Raw genomic sequence first — 12,500 nt, 5'->3', positions numbered from 1 at the left:
ATACTATCAAGCTCTGGCTGTTATAAACACCAGTTCGGTTGTTTATAACATGTTGGGTGATGTTTTTGCTTTCAGCTACTGATTTAACGTTACCAGACTGTCTGTTGGTGTTAAGGGACCCCTGTCGATCTTTCCCGCTGAGGGCTGCCACCTGGTTACCTGCAGCCTCCTTCCCCACAGACTCGTTCCCTTCGGGAGGCACACTTGTCTTGTCAACTCTGTGCTTGGGTGACCTCACTATGCTGTTTCTCAGTCCTGTGGCTGCCTCCGGCAAGTGAGAGGCCCTACTGTCCGGCTCCCCACCCTGTCATTTGGGGCTCCTATCCCAGCAGCGGGGTGAGCCTTCCGCACGCACACTCCGGGGGCCATTCCGTCCTTTCCCCTCCCCCTACCACACTTGGCACCCGAAGTTACAGCTTAGGACCCTCGCCTGGGTAGAAGCGGGAGCACCCAGGGCTGGAACGCCCAATTTACACCCCGGTAACTACCGGATAAGTAGCCTGTAACTAGGGGACGCCTAGATTTGACGCCGGTGGAAGGCTCTGATGAGGCGAACGGCGTCTTCAAGGACTACTAATCCTAAACCGGATGGCAACGCAGCTTAAGGAAGCCTAAAGGTGTGCGAGCGGAGAAGCCTGAACGCTTCTGCTGAATTCCTAGCGACACCGTCATAATGCAGGCGGCAGGTGTCCAGGGGAGGCCGGCGCCCGTTGTAGGGGCACCACGGCCTCCCTCCTGGTGTCAAGGGCTCAGTCCTTTTTCCGTTTCCGCATTTATGACTTCGCTGTCACCCTCGCCCCCTAACTGAGAAAGAAAATCGAAGTGTCCTTCAAAGCTGCAGCGTCCGGCGCGACGCGACCGCAACGGAAAAGCGGCGGGGGAGCTGCGCTGCCTGGGGCTAATTGTGCGCATGCTCCGCACGCACGCGGTGGGTGGGGCTTGCAGTCGTGTTGCGCCTGCGCTCTGCGCCGGCGCTGGGCCTGCCCATCGGCCTCTGCGCCTGTAAGTCAGTCCCGGGGTCCTCGGAGCGATGGTGCAGCGGTGCCAGGTAAGGGTGGGGCGTGCAGGCGAGCGCGGGTGCGGATCCTTCTTGGTCGGGTCTGCGCCGCTCTCCCTCCGCAGGCGGGGCAGTGGGCCCTCAGACTTTGTCTCCCCGAACCCCTGCACCGCGCGCCCGCCCGCCCGCCGTGGCCGGCGCCTTCAGCCCCGGCCGCCGTGATGGCCCCTGCTGACCTTGGGGCTCTGCCCTGTCCGCCCCTAGCAAGTCAAGTTCATTCCGGGACATTTCGTGTCGGGGTCACCGAGTCGAGGGCCGGCTGGTTTCCGAAAGTGCTTTGACTTCTTTTTTGGGGGGGCTCCCTTTTCTCAAATTAGTTGTTTGAAGATATAATTGTATTTTTAAAAACTTACTTAAGAATGCTTGTAAATAAATGTGCTTCACCTGTGGACTTACCGAAACCCTTGATTACCCACCAAACTGCGATTATTTCGTGGAGGGTGAGTTGTTCGAGTGGCAGGTGGGCTCTTTTGCTGGGTTGGGTCCCTAAGATACGACATCGATGGCACAGGTTTGCCCTGGGAAATACCAGTTTATCCTGTATTTCAAACCTACTTGCTTGTATCAGTGTCAGGTTTTGTGTATTGCATAACTCAGACCTCAGCGGCTGTCATGTAGACGGGAGGGAATCAAAGGTTATTTGAAAACCCGGAAAGCAGTTCTTTTGCTGACTTGGTCATTTATTGGATTAATTCTCTCTTGAGCCACATGATCACTGCTTCAGTGTTTATGAAAACTGTGTAACATTTGTTAAAGTGTTTTCTAGAAGATACACCTGAGGTTGCAGTTAAGGCACACATAAGTTTGTAAATCTGAAAAGCATCCAGAAATCAGTTTGAATTGTTCTTAAAGACTTTTTTTCCCAAGATTGTAATTTGAGTATGTACTGAATGGAGGGGAGCAACTTGATTTTCTCTAGGCTATAATATCTGTCTTTAATTAAAATAGTGCATTTGAAAAATAAGAAAATGTCTCAGTGTGGGCAGTCATGAAGTGACTGTTCCTGTTTCTGTCCTTCCAGGTTGAAGTATTGTATTTCGCAAAGAGTGCTGAAATCGCAGGAGTTCGTTCAGAGACCATTTCTGTGCCCCAAGAAATAAAAGCATCGCAGCTGTGGAAAGAGATAGAAACTCGACATCCTGGGTAGCTAAAATTTTGTAGCATATGATTAATGATTTTAATATTTTGAAAATGTCTTCAAAAACTTAATAAAAGTTAATTTTTGTTTGCTTAATGTCAAAAAGAGTGTGTACATGTTTCTGGAATAGAAATGTGTAAGATTAAAAGAAAAATAAGCTAAAGCAAACCCTGGATGCTGCTAGATTTGAGTTTTGACAATATTTCATTTTTTTCTAATTCTTTAAAAGCTATGGTTTTACTGCTGTCATTCCTACTTCAAGTCCTTTTTGAAACAAAACATAAAAGTGACTTATTTGAGAGTGTTAGGGAATATTAGTGTTGTGTAAGTCTGTGTTGGATGTTTAACCTTGAAACCCTAGTGCTGTGTAAACGGTATTTCACAATGTGTGTTGGAAAGGAACCTATGAGTACTCCTGGATTGCATGTTTTGTTTTTTGTTTTGTTTTTGTTTTTGTTTTTGTTTTTTTTTTTTTGACAGGCAAAGTGGACAGTGAGAGACAGAAAGTTCTTCCTTTTTGCTGTTGGTTCACCGTCCAGTGGCCGCTGCGGCCGGTGCGCTGCGGCCAGCGCACCGTGCTGATCCGAAGCCAGGAGCCAGGTGCTTCTCCTGGTCTCCCATGCGGGTGCAGGGCCCAAGCACTTGGGCCATCCTCCACTGCACTCCTGGGCCACAGCAGAGAGCTGGCCTAGAAGAGGGGCAACCCGGACAGAATCCGGCACCCCGACTGGGACTAGAACCCGGTGTGCCGGCGCCGCAGGCGGAGGATTAGCCTAGTGAGCCACGGTGCCGGCCGGATTCCATGTATTTTTAAAATTATTTATTTGAAAGGCAGAGACAGTCTCCTGTCAGCTGGTTCACTCCTCAGATGCCCACAGGAACCAGCACTGGGACAGGCTGAAGCCAGGAGCCAAGAAATCAATCGGGGTCTCCCACCTAGGTGGCAGGGACCCAAACACTTAGGCCATCACCTGCTTCCTTCCATGGTTCACCCTAGCAGGAAGCTGCGATGTGAGTGGAGCTGGCAGACGGGCTGAGCTGCCACAGTTTCATCTTTTGTTCTTAGAGTACCTGGTGATGAAACATGGTGGGGCTTCTGTTCAATTTTACCTTTAACCTACCCTCAGGGAGACAACTGCTACTGCAGGAAACTTCCTAGCTCTGCTTAGTGTGGTTGTATACTTAGATGGACGATCCCTGAAAAGACAGGGTAGTGATTAAGAAATTTTTCTTTACTTTTGATCTGATTGGAATGTTGCTTCCAGTCTTGTGTTTGTTGCTATTTTCATTCCCCAAGATACACAACATGCGATGAAGAGATGTTAATGGTTGAATGTGATCTTTGCAGTGAATGGGTACGTTCTTAAGTGGGTATGTCTTTTATCCAAATGTGAAGAGATTTGATGTGGATCACAGTGTGGATACCGCTCATCTTTTTTTTTTTTTTTTTTTTCCTTCAGATTGGCTGATGTTAGAAATCAGGTGATATTTGCTGTTCGTCAAGAATATGTCGAGCTTGGAGATCAGCTCCTCCAGCTTCAGCCCGGAGACGAAATTGCTATTATCCCCCCCATTAGTGGAGGCTAGTGCATTTAAGCCATGTAGGTATGTGTGATTTGTCTCTTTCAGTCTTGTGCAGAAGAATACATAGATTATAAGCTCTGTTTGTTTTGCTGTTACCGTGTATTCTTAACGAATGGGCTTATCCCAGCTTCTTGATTGATGTGTCGACTCTGGGTGCAGGCAGACATGATACCTTCCTACCACGTCTGAGTCCATTTTGTTCTAAGCAGTTTAACTTAATAGCAGTTTGTTACAGCTGATGTGAATCTGGGGAACTTATTCTGTTGATAAGAACTTTGAAGCTGGTGAACAAACCAGAAGGCGAAGTTTGGGGCTGAGGAACAAACGAGAAAGCAAATTTTTAAAGCAAAGTTTCATTGAAGTGAACAGAGACAGCTCTTGCCGCCATGTGGCTTAGCAAGAGGGAGCTTTTAAAACAGAAAGGCCTTATTGAGAAGAACTGAGAGAAGACTGCTGGGAAGCTGCACATGGTTTTTCTCAGGAAACAAACACACATACAGGCTATTGAAAGAAAGTGATCTGGTGGTTCTATGCCCTCTGCAAAATTTGTGTAAGGTCCTTTAAGGGAGTGAGCTCATTCTGCCTCCTTGTCTGCCATTCGTCAGTCTGTGGTCCTTCGTGTTCTCTGTGGGTTAGCCAGTCTCCCCTACCTTGCTCTTCATGGTCTTGTGTTCCCTAATTTAGAATCACAGGTTTTTCTCTTATTCTGTTAATTTGTAGTCTCCAGACTTTTGCTTTGTAAGTTCCCCATTTAGTTTTTGCAAAGCATATCTTAAGGGCATGCTTTTGTGTTGTTTACTAACCAGAAGCTGCTCTTCTGACCCTGGAGCACCCCCCACCACCACCACCCATACTTGGCTGTCTGCCCAAGTCTAACCTAACCTAGCTCGCTTTGTCCTGCCTATACCAAGTTTGATTTGTCCGTTGTTTTCACTTGACATTGTTTATTAAGATTTTATTTGTCAGGCACAGTGCTAGGCTGTGGAATATTAATATCCATATATTTCAAGTAGGAAAACTGAAAATCAGAGAAGTTACAGTTGCCTTTGAACACATAGCTAGAAAGCATAGAGCCAACATTTGAACTTGAGCTCATTGTTGGGCTCTCTGTACTTTCAGACAGACATGTTCATGAATAGTAAGCAATAGCTTTTTTAAGCACTGAAAACTATAGAAAAACTGCACAGGTAGAAAGTCTGAGAAATTTAACCAATGTCCTGATATAAAATAATAACTATAGCTCTGTTGCAGATAGCTATATGAACTGTGCCATCTTTTCAGGCAAATTAATCCATATCTGAGTAGGATAGTGGGTAGAAACATTATCCAGTGTGGTCTGGAGAGATCTTGCTTTACTTAAGTACTTAAATAGAGATGTCAACTGAAGAATAAGTAATGTAGGAATTAATAGTCATTTGTGATTAAAAACTAGTAAATTAGGAATGAAAGAAAACTGAAATAGTTTTTATCCAAAATGAAAGTAAACAGCATAGTCAATAGCAGAACCTCGATTCCATTAAAGAAAGGAATAAGCCAGGATTCTTTTTACTTTTTTTTTCACCCATTTCCCCCTCACACTACTAAAGGGCAATGAAAAATGAAGAATTGACATACAAAGTTACCCAACATGTCAGCGCTTAGGGATCTTTCTCAGGACCTGCTGTCTGGAAATAATAGAATTCCTTGCAGATATGTATCACAGCTTTGGGGGGAATTTATTAAAAACACAGCGAGCTGTTATTAAAGGGGCGGGTATGTCTGATGATTACAGCTGTTCTTTGGGAAGATTAGAAAGACTACTCAGCAGCAGTGTCTGTTGATTGTGTTTGACAGGGTTTGTGTTACGGGATCTTAGAACCAGCCAGCTTAGTTTTCATTGTAGAACCAGAAGTCATGGAAGCTCAAGAGGGTTTAAAGCTTGCAGGGTTACCTATATCTTGCTTCAGGGAAAAAGCTCAGGTGGCACGGATGCACAGTAGGTGGAAAGTCGTGGTGTCTGTGAAGAATGGTGCTTTCCTTTTCAGTAGTTGGAAGGAAGTAGGGACTAGAACATTGGATCTGTTTAGAATTCTTTATTGGAATTTCAGCATCTTGAGCGAGTCCTTGACTTCTCTGAGCCCTTTTTTTCTCATTTTAATTTTTTTTTAAAGATTTTATTTACTTGAAAGGTAAAGTTATAGACAGAGGGAGAGACAGAAAGGTCTTCCTTCTGTTGGTTCACTCCCCAGATGGCCGTAACAGCTGGAGCTGTGCCGATCCGAAGCCAGGAGCCAGGTGCTTCTTCCTGGTCTCCCCCGTGGCAGGGGCCCAAGGACTTTGACCATCTTCTGCCTTCCCAGGCCACAGCAGAGAGCTGGATTGGAAGAGGAGCAGCCAGGACTAGAACTGGTGCCCAGGTGGAGGATTAACCTACTGTGCCACGGCACCGGCCCAGAGCCTGTGCTCTTGATGCTTGGTCTGTGTCTAGAGTCTGGGATTAGTCTCTGGCCCTTAGTGAGTATGTAATAATAGCCCTTGGTGAGTGTGTAATGATGTCTAATGAGTTGAGAAATGCATGGCAAAGGACTTTGCATAACCCCTGGTGAATATTATTATTTCCTGAGTTAGCTGGGATTGGGCCAGGCTTTGAAAGGAACTTAGTTCCAGTAGAATCACTTTCACCTCTGTTTTCTTCCTTTCCTTTTTGGATAAAGGAAAGGCACTGTGGGGGTGGTGTCTAGTAACAGTGATTAGAAGTGATATCATATAGATGAAGAAGGTGCTTGCACAGCTGTATCATGATGGGAGATATGAGTGGCAATTACAGAATCGAATAAACTGGCATTTGAGAAGATTACAGTTTAGTGATCATGTCAGTGGCAAATTTCTTTTTATTTCATACCTGATTCATTAGGGATATTTATAAATATATTGAGCTTTGTTAAAATTCTATACTGATTTTTATCATTCAGAATAATCATGCCTCCTAACACATCTGATGTACAAAAAATGTAGATTGAAACAGCTTAGAAGTTGAATGTTTTGCCCTAGTGTTAACATTAATTAATGTTAACATTTATTAAAATCTTATTTTTAGGAAAGATATGGATGATGTTGAAGAGAAACCTAAGGATATAATAAAATTCACGGCTGAGAAACTTTCTGTGGATGAGGTCTCGCAGTTGGTGATTTCTCCACCCTGTGGTGCAGTGTCCCTATTTGTAGGTGAGTTGTAATTTTCATAGCATCAATTGGCTCCACTGGATGGTAGAAATGAGCAGGTGCTTCTCATGTTCAGTGTTGATAGAGGTTTGACCATCAGTAAATCTCCATTGCTCATGAAAGCGAGTAGAATTTTTTTTAGTTTTGTTTTCGTAACTTTCAAATTAACCATTGTTAAATCAGAAGTATAAAGAGTAGGATAAGTCATGGCTAGCAGAGAGAATTCTGGTATTTTCCAAATTTTAAGGGAAAAATATACATAATGATAGTCCTTAATTTTTCTTTAAGTATCAGATGCAACTGTTGGAAAAGGGACTATTTGTCACCTGAATGTTTTCAGTAATCTTGATCTGTTATTTTATTTCCTTTTCATCTTTGGGATAATTATCCTTTGCTTTTCTAATCAAGTTTCTTGAAGTAATTTTTAAATAGGTAGGCTATTTGTTTGCTCTTAAAAACGGATCCAACCTTATATAATTACGTTTTTGTTTTTAGGGACTACAAGAAATAACTTTGAAGGGAAGAAAGTCATTAGCTTAGAATATGAAGCTTACCTACCAATGGCGGAAAACGAGGTCAGAAAAATCTGTAGTGACATCAGGCAGAAATGGCCAGTCACACACATAGCAGTGTTCCATCGACTTGGGTATGCTTTCCTTTAACAATTTAGAAGTGAAGGACACTTGCTTTCCAGCTTTGTCCTAATGCCTATCAGAATTCTGACTCGAATCTTTCTTGGGAATTCTGTGTCACCATGAGAGGGAGGTTTGTGAATGGTTTCTGAAGGACAGCAGTGATGGCTCCCAGTGCCTCTCATGACTGCTGGTTGGGTTGTAATTTGGGGAGTGCTCCTATTTCCTTGGGTGCTGTAACACAATGCAGATGTGCCAAGACTTTCAGGCCCTGGGCATTAGGGCTTGTGTGAACCTGAGCCAAAGTCAAAGTCATTGAGTCCTGCCTTTTGAGTTTTGTATTCTTGACTCTGTTTACAGTCTGTTACAGATTATTTTTGGTGTAAATGCTTTGAAAGTCATTAAAATACTTTGCCTTTTTGTACCATCAAAAAGAATAGAGTTCTTGGTTTTAAAAAGAAGTGAGCAATTGAGACTACATCTATCATGTTGTATTATTATTTGTTCATTAGTAATTTTATTAACCAGTAATTTTATAAATGGCTAATGTTATCTGGCCTATTAATGTTTATTTTATATTCTAAATTATATTTTATATAATTTATATATAATTATTTATAATTTATATATATTATTTTATATTCTAAATTGCCATTTTTTTTTTGACTTTGTATCTCTAGGTATTCCTTAGCATTCTTCCTGGTTTGAATCAGTTGTTTGTGGAGTCAGTGAAAAGTTGTTTTCTTCTTGGTGCCCATCAAGCAGCTTTTGTGGATAGATGCTTAAAATTGCTGCAATATCAACCCAGTGTCTATTTTCCTGACTGCAACTGGGATGAAGTAGTGTTTTCTAACTAAATTGGATTTTTAAGTAAATTATAGTTCTAAGAATGTCAATGGATTTTTTTTTCATGTGTCTAGCATATTTTTTAACACATAGATTCAGGGGTGATGATGTCTTTCTTCATCTTGTTAAAGCTTAGTTCCGGTGTCAGAAGCAAGCATAATCATTGCTGTGTCCTCAGCCCACAGGGCTGCATCCCTTGAAGCTGTGAGCTATGCCATTGATAATTTAAAAGCCAGGGTGCCCATATGGAAAAAGGTAAGTTCAGAAAATACCTCCTTTTGCTATATGCACTTGATTTGATTCTCAAGTATTCTTAATATGATATCTACAAAGTTAGAGTACTCTTAGAATTTTGTTTGTGTGCATTCCCTGACTGTAGAATCTTGGTTTCTTTATGTGTGAAATAGGATATTTATAGCATATCTCCTTTGTCAGGTTTAAGCAGGGAAAATGCATGCCCCAAGGAATGCATGGCCCAGTGAACCTCAATAAATGAAAACAAATTTCTAGTCAGGACTCTTCCAGTGGTTTGTATATGAAGTCATTTCTCTCTCTCTCTTTTTTTTTTTTTTAAAGATTTATTTATTTATTTGAAAGTTACACAGAGAGAGACGTAGAGGCAGAGAGAGAGAGAGAGAGAGATCTTCCATCTGCTGGTTCACTTCTCAGTTGGCTGTAACGGCCAGAGCTGCACTGATCAGGAGCCGGGAGCCTCTTCCAGGCCTCCCACGTGGGTGCAGTGTCCCAAGGACTTGGACCATCTTCTGCTTTCCCAGGCCATAGCAGGGAGCTGGATTGGAAGTGGAGTAGCCGGGTCTCGAACCAATGCAGGCTGCAGTTTTACCCGCTGTGCCACAGCGCTGGCCCCTGAAGTCATTTCTCTTGAATTTGAACTTCCTTGAATTAGAGACTTTCTATTAGAGAGTTTTGTAAAGTCTTGCTGTGCCAGCAGTAGCTAGAATTGAAATTCAAGGAAAAGGAATCTTTTCTTGGAAGTCTTTTATTTTTGCTGCCTTTGATAAAATACATAGTTGAGTGACTTTAATAACATTAATAGGAAATGCTGGTTTGTTTTCTGTCAATGAATCCAACTAAACAACAGCAAGTAATTCTCTGGTTAAATAGGGCATTCCAAAGGGAAGAAAAGGACCAACTCGCAGATTTCTCCCCTGGTGTAGTAACCGGAATAATAGGATTGTTCTGTATTTGCAAATGTATGTAATTACACTTCTTGGTCCAGAATTGCCCCCTGCCTGTGGCTGATAGCAAAGCTGAAGAATTAATGAACAACTCAGAAGAGGAGGGCAGAGGGCCAGATTTATAAAGGCTGGGTCTCCTCTCCTTCCCAGGAGCTTCCACCTCAGTCAGTGGATGAGGTGAGCAAGTGCACCTCTGAACCGGAGCCTGGGAAATCTAGGGACCACATTTTCTGAATGAAAGCTGAAACTGGTAGTTACAAGGGAATACTTTGGATAGGATAAGTCAGAAGACTCTACCTGAGCTCAGATACCGGGTGGTTTTGCTGTGAACATTCTGACCCGAGTTTTTCTGGTAGGCCATGCTGTGGGCCCTAGAAGAGGGAGAGTTAGGAAGAGCATTCCAAAATGAGCTTCAAGCCAAGGCAGCAAGAATAGCTGTTTCTACTTGTCTTTACCAGAAAGAGAGCAGATGGGGGGTGGCCCCAGAAAACAAGGGAAACAGATAGGAGCTGGGGCAGGTGCTCAGTTTTGGCTCTGAGTAGTGCAGGGACTTGGCTTTTCTCTGTAGAGTTGGGGGAAGTGCAGGTGTTCTGAGGCACATGTCCGTGAGAATCAGGAGCAGAAAGGGAACTAACCTTACCAAGTAGAACAAACACCACCACTGACTGTCTCAGATGGAGATGGGAGGCATTTCAGACCAAGAATTCAAAATGACTGCTTGGAGGAATCTCAGAGGATTGAGAGAACAGAGAAAATCAATTTGAGGAATTTTCAGAGAAATTTAACAAAGAGATTGAAACACTTCTTTAAAAATCTGACTGAAATTGTTGTGCTGAAAACTGCAGTGAATGAACTTAGACATTTGGCTTTGGGTTCCTCACCCTACAGGAAGGCAATCTCGCTACTGAGTGGGAAGAGAAACCAATAGGATCTTCTTACTTCCTTCTGTGAACTATCTAAAATCCTGCACTGGTTCATGTCCCAGCCTGTGCTTTGAGATCATCTGTGACATAGGGAAGGCTGCCTGGTTCACATCAGTAGCCAGGTCACACCTCTTTTAGAACTTCTGCAGATGGACATTTAAGTTAACAACTAATGGGAATGTCCCCTCTTCCTTTGGCAAAATATATTTTGTGTCATTGGAATTGTAGTAGGCATGTTGTTAAGGAAACAGTGTTTAAAGACTTTCATCATCTACATAATCTGGCCAACAGTGTCTTGTCATGGCCCCAGATGGAATTAGGTATGTATTCCCTTCAGTGCTGTGGTTTCTTGTCATTTCTCCAATAGATTGTGTCTGTCAATGAGGGGAGCATGTCAGTTTCTCTCTCTGCTCTCAGTGGCCTATATAAATGGTTATTGGATTGTGGAGAGAGGGGCTTATTGAAATAGATATGAGATTCATTTATTTGATTTATACACTTAATGGTTTTGTGTTTTTTTGTTTGTTTGTTTTTTTTAGGAAATGTATGAAGAGTCATCTTCAACTTGGAAGAGAAACAAAGAATGCTTTTGGGCAAACAATGATTAATCAGTTATATTTTTTAACGCTCTCACACTTGGGTAAAGTTTCACCATTGATTACTCTGTGATTTTTCTCCTCCACAGATTGATAGCTCACCGAAGCACAGAGTTTTATAACTGTGGGGCAAAAGAGAGAAAAAGCTAAAAAAGTGTATTTAGGATGAAGGGTTACTGGGAGCTAGAGCCAAAGCAAGGACTTTTGGGAAGATGAGCAGTAGTGGAAATAAGAGGGAAGGCGTCCGTGGAGGACGTCTTTCTGTGACTAAGCCTAGTTGTGACTCCGCTTACACTGAGGCCTGGCACCTGCTCACCAACCTCCCCTCAGACACGGCCTCCCCTTCAGCCTCCTGTCCTGATACGTATTTTTAGCACTTAATATATTTTTTAAAATAAGCCGATAATTTTAAAAGTACAAATTTTCCCATTTTTAAAAATTCAGTGATAATGCCTAAAATATTTCATATTCTAGAGAATTCTAGTAATTTAGAATCTTTAATCTTGACCATAATACTTGTTGCATTTTATGGTTACTAATATTGTATCAATGTACAAATCAGCATGAAATTGTTGTAAAACTACCATCAACGTGTTTTATGTTGAAATATTAGTTGATGTCTAAAATTTGACTTCCAGAAATTGTTTTAAGGAGAATAATATAAGGGAGATTATATGTTTATTAAAGCACTTTCAGATAGTTTACTTTCTGGTTGCTTTTGCATCATGATCCTTATTGAAGTTATTGGTAAACAATTCTCTGCAAGATTTTTATGAAAGAGTAATCTAGTTTTTTACTGATCAACCTATATATTGTTAATTTGTATATACAAGTCCCATATATTATATTTTTTCCAATTCTTTTCAGCTTTATTGGAAGATAATAAAGATTGTATATATTTAAGTATACAGTGTTATATTTTGATACATGAATATATTGTGAAATGATTACCACAACTCACCTAATTAACAAACCCATTGCCTTACAAGGCTGTGTCTCTTTTGAGGTGAGAATACTTAATTAGCTCTATTCTTTTAGAGCAGAATTTGAAGTATACATATATACTTTTTAAAATAATTGGCATAATTTGAGTAGTTAGTATTATTACAAAACTATCATTACATGTATTATGATACTTAGACTGAAGGGTTTTTTCTTGTTTCTGCAGCAGATAAGAAATCTAGTAATCCTTATATCTGGTGGGATATATACTTATATCTGGTGGGAGCACATTTTTATCTAAGGAACTCGTGTATTCAACGGCTGTTTATTGAATGGCCATTCTATGCCAGGTATCCACCCAGTGATCTTTGTCTACAACCCT

The 12,500-nt window shown here is 41.9% G+C and overlaps 1 protein-coding gene across 3 annotated transcripts; it reads left to right on the top strand.

The window, feature by feature from the left end:
- The first annotated feature begins 1,009 nt into the window (after positions 1 to 1,009).
- Positions 1,010 to 12,079, top strand: MOCS2 (molybdenum cofactor synthesis 2). 3 transcript variants are annotated; one of them, XM_070056705.2, is made up of 7 exons: positions 1,010 to 1,048; positions 2,079 to 2,200; positions 3,656 to 3,800; positions 6,856 to 6,983; positions 7,476 to 7,626; positions 8,590 to 8,713; positions 11,120 to 12,079. In XM_070056705.2, exons 3-7 carry the CDS (start codon positions 3,703 to 3,705, stop codon positions 11,186 to 11,188), a joined length of 570 nt encoding a protein of 189 aa, XP_069912806.1. In that variant the 5' UTR covers positions 1,010 to 1,048; positions 2,079 to 2,200; positions 3,656 to 3,702; the 3' UTR covers positions 11,189 to 12,079. The 3 variants fall into 3 exon arrangements, with proteins under 3 accessions (XP_069912806.1, XP_069912807.1, XP_051709437.1); XM_070056706.2 differs by having other exon boundaries at positions 1,010 to 1,497; XM_051853477.2 differs by lacking the exons at positions 1,010 to 1,048; positions 2,079 to 2,200 and having other exon boundaries at positions 3,656 to 3,796.
- Positions 12,080 to 12,500: the final 421 nt, after the last annotated feature.

The sequence above is a fragment of the Oryctolagus cuniculus genome, chromosome 14, assembly GCF_051225735.1.
Source record: "Oryctolagus cuniculus isolate XC-2025 breed Fujian yellow rabbit chromosome 14, ASM5122573v1, whole genome shotgun sequence".
Taxonomy (NCBI): Eukaryota; Metazoa; Chordata; class Mammalia; order Lagomorpha; family Leporidae; genus Oryctolagus; species Oryctolagus cuniculus.
Note: the sequence above shows the minus strand (reverse complement) of the source record. Positions and strands in the feature narration are given on the sequence as shown.

What these genes read in the sequence shown, in the direction of transcription:
- MOCS2 (XM_070056705.2), top strand. Translation starts at nt 3,703, where the DNA reads ATGTCGAGCTTGGAGATCAGCTCCTCCAGCTTCAGCCCGGAGACGAAA. An exon ending in AGTGCATTTAAGCCATGTAG is followed by an intron (nt 3,801 to 6,855) that starts GTATGTGTGATT and finishes TCTTATTTTTAG; the next exon opens with GAAAGATATGGATGATGTTG. An exon ending in TGCAGTGTCCCTATTTGTAG is followed by an intron (nt 6,984 to 7,475) that starts GTGAGTTGTAAT and finishes TTTTGTTTTTAG; the next exon opens with GGACTACAAGAAATAACTTT.